Consider the following 18,175-nt stretch of genomic DNA (forward strand, 5'->3'; position numbering starts at 1 on the left):
GGTTCTTTAATAGTTCGAACAAAGTTAACTCATGCAGGCAGTGTATGTCTCTTCGCACCCCAATGTGTCCCTCCTTCCAAGCTGTGTGTGTGTGTGATTTAGTTTTTCTTTGAAATTTTATGGGAAAAATGACTGATTTACAGTTCATGGGGGTTCTGACTTTTTTTAACCCTTCGAAACAGCCCCTGTGACACCAATTATGGCACTTACGGTTGGCACAGGAAGCTATAAGTCAACACATATCCTCACTGGGGTATGCTTTTACAGAATCCTGAGTTTTAAGTCTTTACGTTAAGAACTGTCTGATTTACACAGGGTTGAATGCACTATTTCTATCATGGATATTCACTTTTAGGGTGATTTTAACCACTTCCGGTTAGTCCAGGAAGCTTAGAATCAACACAGGTAGACCTCATAGTGGCCTGATGGACTGTCACCGAAGACAGGTTCATACGGCATTCATAACCCACATAGGCTTCAGGTTGAATTTAGGGGTGCAGGCAATGTATTCCTATGGGGAGAGAAGTCAATGCAAACTGTTTGATGTAAACACCTTCTTTTAACTGTTAAGGAATAATGCCACACGGTCAAGGTTAGGCTTGCACGGATCAGGAGGACCTCATGAACGTACCTGAGGTCGAATTGTGCTTCTCACCCTAACGGTTCTCTCACTGTCACCCAAAAGCAAATGACGTTGGGGGGCAGGCTTCATTTTGGGCCTACTTTTCTCATGGTCGCTGCGCTTAGACCGAGCGAGCTACGGTCAAGCGGGATATCTTGTTGAACTCGGCACGGCCTAGAGATTATGGTAATGCCATTGCCTGCTCTCTGTGTCTTTAAGCACCACACTTTGTCACTCCATCCTTGCTGTGTATGTGTGTGAGAGCTTTTCTTTGACATCACTGTTGGGAGAAATGACTGATTTACAGTTCAGGAGGGTTACCTAGTCACACATATGAAGTTTTGGAAAGACGTGACTTTTTTAACCCTTCGAAACAGACACTGTGACCCAATTAAAGGCCCTTACGGTTGGCACAGGAAGCTATAAGTAAACACATATATTTCTTAGGGTATGCTCTTACAGAATCCTGAGTTTAAAGTCTTTATGTTAAGAATTGACTGATCTACACAGGTTTGAATACAGTGATTTTCATAATGACAGGTTATGTGTTTCAAAACACTTTCAGGGTGAATTTAATCACTTCCGGTTGCTCCAAGAAGCTTAGAATCAACACAGGTAGACCTCATAGTGGCCTGATGGATTGTCATCGAAGACAGGTTCATACGGCATTCATAACCCACATAGGCTAAGTGACCCCAAAATTTTGAACGGTAGTGTATATGTATATATATTAAATATGAATCTATACAGAGTAAAGTACATGGTTAACTTCAACACTTGTAATATATAATATCCAAGCCTAACAAATAGAGATGATTAATGTAACAAATCCTATAACGCTCTTCATCTCTCTCCATCTACCTGGGTGCTCTTGGGCCCACAGAAGCTCAGCAGCTCCCCTAACTGCCCCCCCTGCTGGACCTCCTCTTTGACCGAACATGGCTGGGTCGTCACAATCCTCTCCTTCACCACCGCAACCACCTCCCTGGACTTCTCACAGGTCTGCTGGATCCCACAGTGGGACATGTCCAAAATCCTGAAGGAGAGACAAATAAATCAGAGAGTTGTCCTTTGATGAGGTCAAAGATGATTCAAATCTATTATTTTTCTTGGCTGATAATAATGTATTCTGGAGAAATCCAGTCTGTTTGTGCCAACATTCCACTCCTTGCCACTCCTCATTGTGCCAAACATGACGAACAGTGACAAGGAGTGTAATGTTAGCACAGACAGACTGGATTTCTCCAGGTTACTTCTACAGCTGTATTCAGATTCATTAAGACATTTACTGGTCTTATAAATCTATTTTTTTAAACTATAGCTACAACCTCAAAAATGTTTAAGGTTTTGTTGAAGGTCAATGTTGATGTATTTATTATTTTTGATTTGTATTCGTATTCCCCAGTCAGTCCATATGGTGTTGGGTAGTCAGACTACAGTCAGCCCATATGGTGTTGGGTAGTCAGACTACAGTCAGCCCATATGGTGTTGGGTAGTCAGACTACAGTCAGTCCATATGGTGTTGGGTAGTCAGACTACAGTCAGCCCATATGGTGTTGGGCAGTTATAATACAGTCAGTCCATATGGTGTTGGGTAGTCAGACTACAGTCAGCCCATATGGTGTTGGGTAGTCAGACTACAGTCAGCCCATATGGTGTTGGGCAGTTATAATACAGTCAGTCCATATGGTGTTGGGTAGTCAGACTACAGTCAGCCCATATGGTGTTGGGCAGTTATAATACAGTCAGTCCATATGGTGTTGGGTAGTCAGACTACAGTCAGCCCATATGGTGTTGGGTAGTCAGACTACAGTCAGCCCACATGGTGTTGGGTAGTCAGACTACAGTCAGCCCATATGGTGTTGGGTAGTCAGACTACAGTCAGTCCATATGGTGTTGGGTAGTCAGAATACAGTCAGTCCATATGGTGTTGGGTAGTCAGACTACAGTCAGCCCATATGGTGTTGGGTAGTCAGACTACAGTCAGTCCATATGGTGTTGGGTAGTCAGAATACTGTCAGCCCACATGGTGTTTTGGGCAGTTAGAATACAGTCAGCCCATATGGTGTTGGGTAGTCAGAATACAGTCAGCCCACATGGTGTTGGGCAGTTATAATACAGTCAGCCCATATGGTGTTGGGCAGTTATACTACAGTTAGCCCATATGGTGTTGGGTAGATAGATAACAGTCAGCCCATATGGGTAGTTAGAATACAGTTAGCCCATATGGTGTTGGGCAGTTAGGTTACAGTCAGCCCATATGGGTAGTTAGAATACGTACAGGTGAACTGAGTGTCCTTAGCTTAATGATGAGCTTTGAGGGCACTACGGTGTTGAACCCTGAGCTGTAGTCAATGAATAGCATTCTCTTTTTTAAAACTTTTTTTACCCCCTTTTTCTCCCCAATTGGTAGTAGTTTCTCATGTCTCATCGCTGCAACTCCCGTACGGACTCGGGAGAGGCGAAGGTCGAGAGCCATGCGTCCTCCGAAACACAACCCAACCTAACCGCACTGCTTCTTTGCGCCCGGCCCGCCACAGGAGTCGCTAGTGCGCGGTGGATATCAAGGATATCAAGGATATGGTTTGTTGGAGGGCATAGCGGGAAATCTTCTAAGGTTCTGGGTTAGAGTCCCGCTCCTTGAAAGCGGCAGCTCTAGCCTTTAGCTCAGTGCGGATGTTGCCTGTAATCCATGGCTTCTGGTTGGGGTATGTACGTACAGTCACTGTGGGGACGACGTCATCGATGCACTTATTGATGAAGCCAATGACTGATGTGGTGTACTCCTCAATGCCATCGGAATAATCCCTGAACATATTACAGTCTGTGCTAGCAGAATAGTCCTGTAGCTTAGCATCTGCTTCATCTGACCAATTATTTTATAAACCGAGTCACTGCTGCTTCCTGCTTTGATTTTTGCTTGTAATCAGGAGGAGAGAATTATGGTCGGTTTGCAAAATGGAGGGCAAGGGAGAGCTTTGTGCACTGCTAGCCGAACTGCTTCTTGACACAACGCACATCCAACTCGGATCCAACCCGGTCGTCCCCACATCTCTGTGTGTGGAGTAAAAGTGGTCTTGAGTTTTTTTCCCCCTCTGGTTGCACTTTAACATGCTGATAGAAATGAGGTAAAACAGATTTAAGTTTCCCTGCATTAAAGTCTCCGGCCACTAGGACCGCTGCCTCTGGATGAATGGTTTCCTGTTTGCTTATGGCGGAATACAGCTCATTGAGTGTGGTCTTAGTGCCAGCATCGGTCTGTGGTGGTATGTAGACAGCTACGAAAAATACAAATGAAAACTCTCTAGGTAGATAGTGTGGTCTACAACTTATCATGAGATACTCTACCTCAGGTGAGCAAAACCTCGAGACTTCCTTAGATATCGTGCACCAGCGGATGCCACTGTTGTTTACAAATATGCATAGCCCACCAGCCCTTGTCTTACCAGACGCCCCTGTCTATCCTGCCGATACAGTGTATAACCAGCCTCCTCCTGTATGTTGATTATGTCGTCTTTTAGCCACGACTCCGTGAAGCATAAGATATTACAGTTTTGAATGTCCTGTTGGTAGTTCAATCTTCCTCGTAGGTCATCGATTTTATTTTCAAATGATTGCACGTTAGCTAGTAGAACGGAAGGCAGTTGGGGTTTTATTTGATCACCTACAAATCCTCAGAAGGCAGCCCGACCTCTGACCCCATTTTCTCTGTCTTCTCTTCACGCAGATTACGGGGATTTGGGCCTGTTCCCGGAAAGCAGTATGTCCTTCACATCGAGCTCATCGCACTCATTGAAGGAAAAAAAGCTTCCAGCTCGTGGTGGTGAGTAATCACTGCTTTGTTGTACAGAAGTTATTTTCAGTCACAAGAGACGGTAGCAGCAACATTAAGTACAAATAAGTTACAAACAATGCAAAAACCGAGCAAAAAAACACAATTGTTCAGGAGCACGAAATATGTCAATTTTAAATTAAATAGATCCTCTCTCTAATCCTGAGAGTGATCTTCCTTGCAATTGCTCGAATAAACCTCATTGCTGATAAATGAGTTCTGCCTTATTCCTAGACTTAGTTTTCCTCAACACCGTCATATGCAGTGCATTCGGAAAGTATTCAGACCCCTTCACTTTTTACACATTTTGTTACGTTACAGCCTTATTCTACAATGGATTAAATAGATTTTCTTCCTCAGCAATCTGCACACAATACCCCATAATGACGAAGCGAACAGGTAGACATTTTTGCAAATGTATTAACATAAGTTTGTTAAAAAAGTTTGAAATATCCAATAAACGTTGTTCCACTTCATGATTGTGTCCCACTTGTTGTTGATTCTTCACCAAAAAATACAGTTTTATATCTTTATGTTTGAAGCCTGAAATGTGGCAAAAGGTCGCAAAGTTCAAGGGGGCCGAATACTTTCGCAAGGCACTGTACGTACACCGAGGTGCTTCTACGAACTAAACTGTGCTATGTTGAATTACATGTAAGAACCACTCCCCAATACTGCTTCACTGACATGAGGATGACAACACATCAAACCCCATTATCCTTCCCTGCAACTTGGCATGTACCAAGGACATAACAATGGACGACAGCCGAACAGTGGAACAGGACAGTTTCCCAGTAAGGGGTTAAAGACAATCCTATGATTATGTAATTAATTCTTAGCTAATGCATTTAAGACATTATAGTATATCATTCTTAAGCAAGCTAATTAGCTTATATTTGTTTAATTCTTTTTTTTTTTAGAAAGAGATGTTGAAAATGGGCATGGATTGATTCAATTGATTAAACCAACCCAAATACGTATAGCTACACTCTTAGAAAAAGGGTTCCAAAAGGGTTCTTTGCATAGGGTTCTACCAAGAGCCGTTTTCATCTGAAGAACCCTTTTTGGAAAATGATGGTTATTTAAGGTAAAGGATTCTACCTAGAACTTTTTATATCCTGCTAACCCTTTTTGGAAGAAAGGGTTCTTTGATGATTATTTGGAAGGAAAGAAGGGTTCTACACAGAACCCTTCTGAATCTGAATAAGCTTTTTATTGTACCTTTATTGGAAACCACATACATGAGAACCTTACAGTGACATGCTAGCGGCTAGTCCACTGTTACAGCACAGTGTACAGTGGTACAGAGAAACCTACATAGAATTCACATAGAAACCTGCTATTTTATACAATGCATTGTGATTGTGGACTGGTTGGCATAGTTTGTTCCAGCTGTAATAGGACGCTACTGTATTTAATCAAACTAGGAAACAAACTGTGGGTGTATTTGGAATGCAGTTCCTGTGTCATTGTGAGAAGGGGGTGTGGCAAAGACACTCCTCTTATAGGCTTGTGACTGACACATCCCCTTCAGAGATTTAGCACTGACTGAGTCCCAAGGACCTGGAGGAAGAAACGGTGAGAACCTGGTAGCTATAGAAGCTCTTGCAGATTACGTCAACAGAGATATGAAATAGTGCTCTTCAGGATACACTGGATAAATATATTATGGGATAGAAAATGTCACATTTCATGCTTTGAGTGAAATGTAGTTTACAGTAGTTTGAATTGATGCTATTGAGAAGGCTTGCTTGGACTTGCATTTATTACTTTTTGTCTTTGTCCTTTCTGTTTGTCCTCAGCCTGAGACACCATTCTCAACCATCTCCTCATCTGTCTCCTTGACCTCTTTGGACTTATAGCTATGGCTACGTTTGCCTCAGCAACAGAAAACTTTGTGAAGAACGTGGATTCTGATGGCAACCTGATACCTGTGTCCTCCCTGAACAACTGTGGCAAGTTGAACCCTCTCTCACTGGTTCTCAAACAGTCACCTTTCTTTATGAAAACCAAATACACGCCTACTAAGTTGACCCTCGATGATGTGTTTACCAAAAATATACCCTTAAATCCAGGTAAACTCCTGATGCCTCATTTCTAACCGTATGTTTCACAGTAAATATCAGCGTGCGACATTTCTTAAAATACGTACACATGAAAATATTGAGAATTATAAACTTAGCGCATGTCACTTCCTAAAACTGTGCTCATGAATGAGCATTAAAGTCGAAATCACACAAACGTTTATTTCTCATAATGGAAATAGAATGCATATGAGTGAATGTGAGAAAACAGACGGTTTACAAGCATGAATGGTGGGTGTCATAAGATGTCAAATTAGAAAGGAAGTCTATTTTTCTCACGTCTATGTGGAGCAATGCCGGTCAAATTAGCGGATCAATTGCCAGAAAATAGACTGATTGTACATTGTTATGCCTGGAATTTTGTAATGTGTAGTTAAAAGCGCCAATGCTGATAAGTTTAACTATCAGTGCCAATACTATGTATAGGCTAGGGCTAATGATAAACGGTGTAGCAATGCATGAATGCAACAAAATCCTATTCATTAACAACTGGATTGTGTTTCAGAATTATATATCAGCTGTCAATGTCATTTCTTTACAGTAGGCTATCACAATAGTAGCTTAATAAAGCCGAGTTGATTGATAAAGTATTTTCATAACCATATAACATGCCGTCAAATGTAACAGTTGAACAGACAGATTATATTTTACAGTGAAGCATTGAGTTCAAAAATTCTGCTGACAGGTCCAAAACTATTTGCCATTGTTTTTTGTAATTTTAGTAATTTAACAGACAATCTTATCCAGAGCAGCTTACAGGAGCAATTAGGTTTAAGTACCTTGCTCAAGGGCACAGATAGATTTTTCACGTGGTTGGCTCTTGGATTTGAACCAGTGACCTTTCGGTTACTGGCCCAATGCTCCTAACCCCTAGGATACCTGTCGCCCAGAAACTGGCACAGTCCTTTGGTCGAATACGGCAATAATTATTACAAAATATGAAAACATTCTGTCAACACCTCCAAAAACATCTGATCAAATTTTCCGTGGCTCACTGCTGTTGTCTAATTCCAATATTCTCCAAATGATACAGCATTATTGTCACCATAAAATGTGAATAGAGGGCGTGCTTTCCAGGCAGAGTTAAAATGCCTGTTCACTCACACAAAGTTTTTAAACGGGTCTGATGTATAACGGGAACTGCGAATGTATGGTGTCTGCCAAGTTTTTAAATCTCTATTTTTAACCATAGATAGGCCTACATATTTTTTTCAGAAATTGCACACGCAGCAATTATTTTGTGTGAAATTGATGCAATTGCTACAAATGGGCCTCATTTATAACTATTGCGTAAATGTCACACTTAATATCCTCTTTGCACCATTTCTGAAAAGAATACTATGTATACAAATAGAGATATTTATAAACTTGACACAAGCAGATGTGCATGTTTCCCATTATAAATCAGACCTGTAGTAAAACTCTGCTTGGAAAAGTCCTCCATTCACCTTTTATGGTGACAATAACGCGGTATAATTTGGAACTATTGGAATTAGGCAACAGCAGTTTCTAAAAGAAAGAGCAATGGCACATTTTATCAACTGTTTTTGGAGATGTTGGCAGAAAGTTTTAAACTTATTCTGTATTTGGCAAACGACTGTTTCTGCCAATGGTAAATGGTGGTGGACCTGTCAGCAGAGCATTTCAATTCAACATGTCTTGCATTGACTGGACTACCTGTTAATTCTGAGACATTGTAAAGGAGAACAAATCAAAGAAAATACACAGCAGTTTCCTCACAGTGCTAGCATATATACTTCAATGGAAAATATCAATCACCTGTTTTTTTTTTTAAATTTGACCCCTTTTTCTCCCCAATTTCGGGGTATCCAATTGTTGTAGTAGCTACTATCTTGTCTCATCGCTACAACTCCCGTACGGGCTCGGGAGAGAGGAAGATTGAATGTCATGCGTCCTCCGATACACTACCCATCCCAACCAGCCGCACTGCTTCTTAACACCCGGAAGCCAGCCAACCCGGAAGCCAGCCGCACCAATGTGTCGGAGGCTACCTTGGTTAGCGCGCACTGCGCCTGGCCCGCCACAGGAGTCGCTGGTGCATGATGAGACAAGGACATCCCTACCGACCAAGCCCTCCCTAACCCGGACGACGCTAGGCCAATTGTGCGTCGCCCCACGGACCTCCCGGTCGCGGCAGGTTACGACAGAGCCTGGGCGCGAACCCAGGGACTCTGATGGCACAGCTGCCGCTGCAGTACATACAGCAGTACAGCGCCCTTAACCGGGAGGCTCAATCACCTGTTAAATTCAGCTGTGTAGCCTACTATAAACTGCACTGCCTATGTGATTGCATAGCCTACAGCAAAACTTGAAATAAATAGCCTATCTATTTACTAGGCTACTAGGCCAAATTAAATGAGAGATGCGAATGCTAATTTGATGTATGGCTCCTTCAGATACATGAACCCATTACAGCCAGAGAAGGTGAGGAATGTAGTCTGCCGTCATGATCATCATAAAATAAATAGGAAATAGATTTCTGTGTCTATTTATACAGTATTAGATTCCAAAAATAAAACACAGATTTTCACTCTTCTCACTAACGGCACATGGCTCCTTTACAATACTTCAACCCCTAGATAGATATTGTGTGTACGTGTGGTCTAAAGTTTGCAGGAAGCAAGTTCAGTTTTTATAAAAGCAAACTTTTGTTGTATATTTAAGTTTATAAATCAGTCCATTTGATTTATAACAGGAAACATGAGTATGTGTGACATGCGCCAAGTTCATAAATGGCAATATTTGTATAGGTACATATTATTTGGATGTGTCTGTTATAGATATGTGATGGATGTGTCTGTTATAGATATGTGATGGATGTGTCTGTTATAGATATGTGATGGATGTGTCTGTTATAGATATGTGATGGATGTGTCTGTTATAGATATGTGATGGATGTGTCTGCTATAGATACAGTGCCTTGCGAAAGTATTCGGCCCCCTTGAACTTTGCGACCTTTTGCCACATTTCAGGCTTCAAACATAAAGGTATAAAACTGTATTTTTTTGTGAAGAATCAACAACAAGTGGGACACAATCATGAAGTGGAACGACATTTATTGGATATTTCAAACTTTTTTAACAAATCAAAAACTGAAAAATTGGGCGTGCAAAATTATTCAGCCCCTTTACTTTCAGTGCAGCAAACTCTCTCCAGAAGTTCAGTGAGGATCTCTGAATGATCCAATGTTGACCTAAATGACTAATGATGATAAATACAATCCACCTGTGTGTAATCAAGTCTCCGTATAAATGCACCTGCACTGTGATAGTCTCAGAGGTCCGTTAAAAGCGCAGAGAGCATCATGAAGAACAAGGAACACACCAGGCAGGTCCGAGATACTGTTGTGAAGTTGTTTAAAGCCGGATTTGGATACAAAAATATTTCCCAAGCTTTAAACATCCCAAGGAGCACTGTGCAAGCGATAATATTGAAATGGAAGGAGTATCAGACCACTGCAAATCTACCAAGACCTGGCCGTCCCTCTAAACTTTCAGCTCATACAAGGAGAAGACTGATCAGAGATGCAGCCAAGAGGCCCATGATCACTCTGGATGAACTGCAGAGATCTACAGCTGAGGTGGGAGACTCTGTCCATAGGACAACAATCAGTCGTATATTGCACAAATCTGCCCTTTATGGAAGAGTGGCAAGAAGAAAGCCATTTCTTAAAGATATCCATAAAAAGTGTTGTTTAAAGTTTGCCACAAGCCACCAGGGAGACACACCAAACATGTGGAAGAAGGTGCTCTGGTCAGATGAAACCAAAATTGAACTTTTTGGCAACAATGCAAAATGTTATGTTTGGCGTAAAAGCAACACAGCTCATCACCCTGAACACACCATCCCCACTGTCAAACATGGTGGTGGCAGCATCATGGTTTGGGCCTGCTTTTCTTCAGCAGGGACAGGGAAGATGGTTAAAATTGATGGGAAGATGGATGGAGCCAAATACAGGACCATTCTGGAAGAAAACCTGATGGAGTCTGCAAAAGACCTGAGACTGGGACAGAGATTTGTCTTCCAACAAGACAATGATCCAAAACATAAAGCATAATCTACAATGGAATGGTTCAAAAATAAACATATCCAGGTGTTAGAATGGCCAAGTCAAAGTCCATACCTGAATCCAATCGAGAATCTGTGGAAAGAACTGAAAACTGCTGTTTTGCAAGGAGGAATGGGAAAAAATGTCAGTCTCTCGATGTGCAAAACTGATAGAGACATACCCCAAGCGACTTACAGCTGTAATCGCAGCACAAGGTGGCGCTACAAAGTATTAACTTAAGGGGGCTGAATAATTTTGCACGCCCAATTTTTCAGTTTTTGATTTGTTAAAAAAGTTTGAAATATCCAATAAATGTCGTTCCACTTCATGATTGTGTCCCACTTGTTGTTGATTCTTCACAAAAAATACAGTTTTATATCTTTATGTTTGAAGCCTGAAATGTGGCAAAAGGTCGCAAAGTTCAAGGGGGCCGAATACTTTCGCAAGGCACTGTATGTGATGTGGTATAATAGCATAGAGTCCATTCAAATGTTGAACTTTCCCTCAGCTGTCAAGGAGTCTGAATTTGTGGACTACAGTGCAACATTTAGTGACAGCCGAGATGCCAGCGTAGACGTGGAGACAAAATTGGCGGCAGATGCAGTTAATGTAAACTTTAACATGGGGGCAAAACACGCCTCCACACACAAGTCGTCCCTTGGCAAACTGAAGAAAGAAGAGGTTGACCTGAAGTGGTTACAAAACAACTCAAAACACAAGTAAGCTACCCTTTTATATAGAGTCATAAAGTAGATCAGAGTCAATGGTTAGACATCAGAATGGGGAAGAGGAAGTTTGAAAGGAAAGTTACAAGTGGGTCTTTGTCCATGTGTAAACACACACTATGATCAGTGAAACATGCTAAAACATTTGTAACATAATGTGACTGTGCCCCTGGGAGTTGAAGTGAACAACATAACTCACACAAAATTCCAGCTAAAAGCGGAAACAATCAATTTGATGCGAGTCAACTTCATGCCATTTCCAAAACCTTGTATTTCTGTCGAGCGAGAGACAGTTTCAGGGACTTAAAAAAAAACTTACCGGCACCCCTAATGGAGAAAGTTCCAGATTTTGTCTAAATTGATTCAACGGCAGTTAACCTAGAGGTTAAGAGAGCTGGGCCAGTAACTGAAAGGTCACTGGTTAGAACCCCCAGAATCCACCCAAGGTGGAAAAATCTGCTGTTCTCTTGAACAAGGCAGGTAACAACCCAAAAACACATGCTCCCCGGAGACCGATGACTTGACCGTCGATTTAGGCAGCTACCCGTAACTCTCTGATTCAGAGGGGTTGGGTTAAACGCAGAAGAAACATTTAGTTGAATGCATTCAGTTGTGCAACTGATTAAGTATCCCCGTTGCATCATTTATTTGTGTCTCTCCTGCAGGCTTCTGGACATGTCCCACTATCTGATCCAGGAGGCCCGTAATAGTAGGTCTGTGTTTGGGGTGGTGATGGAGAGGATTGTGACGAGTGAGCCGTGCTCGATAAGAGTAAAGAAGCATCAGGCTGGAAAATGTGGTGCTGAAGGGAAGGTCACTGGAGTCCCGGTAGGTGTGAGAACAAGAGTAACCAGCCAGCCAGCACTTCTCAAATAACTGGTGACTGAGGCAGCACACCACTGCAGGCAAGCTGATATCCAACCCATGTGTCGGTAGCCGACATGGTGGTATGACGATATCCAAATCACGATAGCGTATCACAGATTTAAAGTGGAAGTCAATTAAGTCCATTTTTGTTGTAGAAACATAAATGGTTTGTTTCTGATTAACTCTAGTTTTTGGTTTATTTACAGGTGTCTGTAAAGGCGAAAGGCAAAGTACAAGAAGTCAAAGATGTGTTCCTGGAGATTCCTAAAAACACTGTCATTGCCTACAGCATTGATGAGATCATGGTCCAACTCGATGGACACTTTGGTGAGGGAGTAGTTCATTATAATAACTTGGATTCTTTGGTTTTCACTTTGGTATACCTTCATCGATCTACTAGTACAAAGCCACTCTATCCTTCAATGTGCTTATCCAGTACACTATCCAGTCTGTCTGGGGTTATAACTGGTTATATTCTATTACAGACACATTAATGTACACTGTTAAATTATATGTGAGCTAAACATAAACAAAATATATAATATATACACTGAGTGTACAAAACATTAACCTCTTACAGGTAGGCGAGACGCTAACGTCTCAACTGGCCAATTGCTGGGGGAAATGCAGAGCGCCAGATTCAAAAGATTCAAATAAAATGCTATAAAATTCAAACTTTCATTAAATCACACATGTAAGATACTCAATTAAAGCTACACTCGTTGTGAATCCAGCCAACATGATTCATCAGATTCTAAAAATGCTTTTCGGCAAAAGCATAAGAAGCTATTATCTGATAGCCTGCACCATCTGCACCAGCAGTGAACAAAGGAGCTAGCATATTACAACCCTGCGGGCGCTACACAAAACACTGAAATAAAATATAAAACATGCATTACCTTTGATGAGCTTCTTTTGTTGGCACTCCAATATGTCCCATAAACATCACAATTGGTCCTTTTGTTCGATTAATTCCGTCCATATATATCGGAAATGTCCATTTATAAAGCGCGTTTGATACAGAAAAAAACAGCTAACAAAAACTACAAAATATTTCAAAAGTTGCCTATAAACTTTGCCAAAATATTTCAAACTACTTTTGTAATACAACGTCAGGTATTTTTAAACGTTAATAATCGATCAAATTGTAGACGGGGCAATCTGTATTCAATACAGGAAAGAAAACAAACCAGCACTGCTTTTCACATCTTACGCAACTCACAAAAGTGTCCCCAGTTCCGAGTTGGTCTACTTCTTCATTGCACAAAGGAATAACCTCAACCAAATTCCAAAGACTGGCGACACCTAGTGGAAGCGGTAGGAACTGAAAATAGGTTCCTATGAAATATCCCATGGCAAAGACCATATAGGGAACAGAGAGAGGAAAAAAAAATCTGAACAGTTAGTCCTCAGGGTTTTGCCTGCTACATAAGTTCTGTTATACTCACAGATATGATTCAACAGTTTTAGAAACTTCTGAGTGTTTTCTATCCAAATCTATGAATAATATGCATATCTTATATTCTTGGCATGAGTAGCAGGAAGTTGAAATTGGGCACGCTATTTATCCAAAAGTGGAAATTCTGCCCCCTAGTTTTATTAAAAACACCTGCTCTTTCCATGACAGGCTGACCAGGTGAATCCAGGTGATGCTATTATCCCTTATTGATGTGAACACTTTCCTAATATTGAGTCTTTGCCCTCATAACAGCCTCAATTCGTTCAGGGCATGGACTCTACAAGGTGTCGAAAGCATTCCACAGGGATGTTCATCCATGTTGATGTCAATGCTTCCCACAGCTGTGTCAAGTTGGCTGGATATCCTTTGAGCGGGAAATACCCAGCAGCATTGCAGTTCTTGACATAAACGACGTGGGCCTGGCACCTACTACCATACCCCGTTCAAAGGCGCTTAAATATTTTGTCTTGCACATTCACCCTCTGAATGGCACACATACATAATCCATGTCTCAATTTCCTCAAGGGTAGAAAATCCTTCTTTAACCTGTCTCCTCCCCTTCAGCTACACTGATGAAGTGGATTTAACAAGTAACATCAATAAGGGATCGTATCTTTCACCTGGTCAGTTTGTGTTGATGGGTTCTGACTTTTCTAAATATTGTTAATTTCAGGTATCCTATTGAAATATTGAGTGCCATGGTCTGTTTCTAAACCAGAAGTTAATGCTTATTACCGGGGTGGCAGGATAGCCTAGTGGTTAGAGTGTTGGACTAGTAACCGGAAGGTTGCAAGTTCAAAAACCCCTGAACAGGCAGTTAACCCACTGTTCCTAGGCTGTCATTGAAAATAAGAATTTGTTCTTAACTGACTTGCCTAGTTAAATAAAGGTAAAAATAAAATAAATTAAGCTTGGTTTGTGTTGAGTCACTGATAAGGGTGGAGAGATGTGGTTTAGTGAGGAATGGAGGTCAGGTATTTCCGGCATCACTTAATTTCATACAGCCTTGCTAGTCCAGGAGATAAATCAAAGGCTATAACACAATTAGGATGATAACATTCTCCAGATCAGGAAATAAACTATACAAAGTCCTAGTGTACAAGTGTAGATTCAAGTTCACTGGTACATCATTGGTCTAAAACCATAATCTAACCCTTCTGTGTTCACTGGTTACAGTACATCACTGGTCTAAGACTGTAATCTAACCCTTCTGTGTTCACTGGTTACAGTACATCACTGGTCTAAGACTGTAATCTAACCCTGCTGTGTTCACTGGTTACAGTACATCATTGGTCTAATACCCTGTTCTCTTGGCTATAGAGGTGCGCTCCTTTGGAAAGGGTGGGTTTGAAAGAGCCTGGAACCTTCTAGGTTCATGCAATATGTCCGCGGTGGTGTCGCTCCCAAAGGAATGCCTCCTTCGTCAAGGTAATGATGCCACTGGATTGACAGAGCAGCTGTGTTTCTCCCTTCTCCATTTTCCTTACAGTTGTAGTTTAAATGAATCTGGTGATTTGATTGATGTGGTAATTGTTTGTATACTGTAAGTCTAGTGATGCTGTAGTGAATGTACTGTATGTTGTTATTTGGGTGAAGCAGAAGCCCTAAATGTCAAGCCTATCCTTTAGTTACAATTGCAGCACATTTGTTGTGACTTTTTAAGTAATTCATAGAAAATAACATACTTTGAAATAGTGGCAGTTGAGTCCTGTGATTCTCTCAATCTGGATACAAACTTTGTGTTGTTTACCACTGGGCACAGATGTCAGTCAGTTCAACGTCTAGTTTTGAATGACATTTGATTGAGGCTGTAAACTAACATGAATTCAACAAACACATTCACCATGTCTTTGGATTTAGGTCAAAAGTAGGTTGAAAAAAAGACTACATTCTATTTATTACCTTGATGATTTTCCCACTTTATTCAACATCACTACATGTACATGTTTTTGTTGAAAGTGGAAACAATGTTGTTTCAACCTGTTTTTGTTTACAGTCTGTTGTGTGTTGACAGAACTGGCGGAACTGAGGGGTCATTTCCAGGTGCTGTCATCCCTGCCAACAGCTAAACGCTCCTCTCTGCTCCAGCTCCTCAAGACAACCATGGAGGACAGAGAGGCAGTTAGTGTACTGGAGAGTGTGGTGAGGCACTATTACGGATTACAAGCACTTAAAATAAATCAGTGGAGCTTTAGAGAAAAGTCTCTGAGGTACTATACCACTCAGTATTTCAGTTCCCTTCAGTTTCTCATCTACACTCTTGTATGGCCGTCTCTCTCCTCACAGCTGGATCAGATGTTGGTTGATGAGACACCTGCCATGGATGATCTTATGGAGGAGACTGAGAAGCAGACAGTCCAGACCATACTGGACCTTTTACATGAGTCTGATGGAACAAATGAGGGCCAGACATACGACGAGTCACCCTCACTGCTCTGTTCCGTCAACCTCATTGTCAGCGCCATGAATGGTGAAATAGAGCAGAATTACATTACATCATCAGTTTATCATTACGTGGATCAATTCTGTTTCAACAACTTTTTTGATAATGACGTAACTTAACCTTTGACCCTGTCAACTGCGACACTCTTCCCGTTCCAGTTTCATGTCATGTGTTCACACGGCTCTAAATGAAGAAACGTTCATTAGTAGCACTGGTGCTCCCAACTTAAAAAAGTGTGCATATTTATTTTGTAGAAATGCCAGATGGGTGTCTCTCTGTGTTGGGATCCTGTTGCAGTCCTCCAATCTTACAGGCCCTGCAGATTCTGGTGAGTTCACACTTCCCCTTTTGCTACACTGGTAAACAAGTCTGTATACTTCTTCAAAAATACTGTACACTTAGCCTGGTAAACAGGTCTGTATTCAATACTTTACTGTATGTCCCAATCATCCATTTTTTTCTGACTAATCATATCAGATCTTTTTCAGAGCTGATCTGATTGTCTAAACGCAGCCATACAGGCACAATACAGCAGTATATAATCATATTCCTGTGCTGCTTGTCCTCCAGGTGCAGCATGTGGCAGCAGGGAGTGGGGAGACCCTCTCTCTGAGAGATGCAGGTCTGGCTGTTCTGACTGAGGAGGAGCTGTATCAGAGGATAGAGAGTCTCTTTGGTCTCTCTGAAGTTACACTGAAGAGAGAGGGGGACACACTGAGGACAGAGATGAAGGACCAGCCTGGATACCTTCCTCTAGTCATGAGTATCACTGTGAAAGGCCTGGCCTCTTTAGTGCAAGGAGGGAGAGAGAGGGAGAGAGAGAGAGAGACCATGCAACTTCTAGTTGAGCTGAAGAACTAGTGAAGAACAGTGAATGTATCCTTGTAATGTTTTCAGTAAAGTTCAACACACGATATCAGACGTCCCGACCTCCATTCTTCTAGTCATTAGATAATACAACATAAAGTGGGACATTACAGAGGGGGGAGGGAGGGAGGGAGGGAAGGAGGGGGGAGGGAGGGAGGGGATCCTACGTTTGAGCATTGTCAAGTGACCCACATGACAATAACAGAAACAGAATCCTGTTCAAAATCCTGTTCACCAGAATCATGTCCCAAAAACAAGTCTGTTATTCTTGTAGACTCATTTGAAAGTGTAAACTTTCTCACATTACTGTGCTACCAGGTTCAAAAAGTATAAGAGGAAGTCCAGCACCCTGGTAATCTTGATGTCTAGAGAACCAGTGTGATTAAGTTGTTATTAATGATTCATTTTAATATTGATTCTTTACTCAAAGATAACATCGCCAATGCTCAATATGTGGTGTCAGTATGATAGTCCATCTCTGTGATATCTGTGAGATTCAGTGTTTGAACAACAAAAACATTTTGTCATCAGAAACCCTATGCGGTGTGTGTGTGAGTGTGTGTGTGTGGGTGAGGGGGTATGAGTGGGTTTATGTGTGGGTATGTGTCTATACATATGAATGGGAGAGTGAAGGAGGGTGAATATGAATATATGTAGGAGGGTGGGAGAGAATGGGTGTGTGGAGGACTAAGCTATATGTTGTGTGTGAATGAAGGAGAATGAATGAGGAAGTAGAGGGGAGGTGGTGATAAACTGGGTCTGGTGGATAAGAGGGTAAGGATGGAAGGGTGGGACAAGCTTGGCTTGGGGAGGCAAGGGGGAGTAAAGATGGGAGATGGGGTTAAGCATGGCTTTGGTGGGGTTAAGGGGGGAGAACAGGGAGGGGGGGTGGAGAGGGATGGATATTGTTAGAGAGAGAGAAGGAACAACTTAATTCTTCTACGTTGTCATCGCATTTCTTTATGACTTGTAAAACCGTTACAACATGAATAAGGATGTTGAAACATTATTATTCCTTGTTTGTCATTACAACTAAGATGTAATGGTGGTTATTGGTGAGAATGAAGAGGGTCTATATCCAGGGGATTGGGATTGGGTGACTGGGAGGGCATTAGACATTTCTCTGAGGTGAGGGGCTATATCCAGGGGATTGGGACGGGGTGACTGGGAGGGCATTAGACACTTCTCTGAGGTGAGGGGCTATATC

At 41.7% G+C, this 18,175-nt stretch overlaps 1 protein-coding gene across 1 annotated transcript; it reads left to right on the top strand.

The window, feature by feature from the left end:
* The first annotated feature begins 5,996 nt into the window (after positions 1 to 5,996).
* On the top strand, positions 5,997 to 17,015 carry LOC139419579 (gasdermin-E-like). Its single transcript, XM_071169552.1, has 10 exons — positions 5,997 to 6,032; positions 6,257 to 6,529; positions 11,116 to 11,326; positions 11,998 to 12,160; positions 12,406 to 12,526; positions 14,979 to 15,086; positions 15,673 to 15,800; positions 15,945 to 16,128; positions 16,356 to 16,429; positions 16,672 to 17,015. Exons 2-10 carry the CDS (start codon positions 6,319 to 6,321, stop codon positions 16,960 to 16,962), a joined length of 1,491 nt encoding a protein of 496 aa, XP_071025653.1. The 5' UTR covers positions 5,997 to 6,032; positions 6,257 to 6,318; the 3' UTR covers positions 16,963 to 17,015.
* Positions 17,016 to 18,175: the final 1,160 nt, after the last annotated feature.

The sequence above is a fragment of the Oncorhynchus clarkii genome, chromosome 2, assembly GCF_045791955.1.
Source record: "Oncorhynchus clarkii lewisi isolate Uvic-CL-2024 chromosome 2, UVic_Ocla_1.0, whole genome shotgun sequence".
Taxonomy (NCBI): Eukaryota; Metazoa; Chordata; class Actinopteri; order Salmoniformes; family Salmonidae; genus Oncorhynchus; species Oncorhynchus clarkii.

Bases quoted from the DNA above. Each gene is read 5' to 3' on its own strand.
- LOC139419579 (XM_071169552.1), top strand. From the start codon at position 6,319: ATGGCTACGTTTGCCTCAGCAACAGAAAACTTTGTGAAGAACGTGGAT. The intron at 11,327-11,997 runs GTAAGCTACCCT...TCTCTCCTGCAG, and splicing joins CAAAACAACTCAAAACACAA to GCTTCTGGACATGTCCCACT. The intron at 15,801-15,944 runs GTGAGGCACTAT...CTCTCCTCACAG, and splicing joins TTAGTGTACTGGAGAGTGTG to CTGGATCAGATGTTGGTTGA.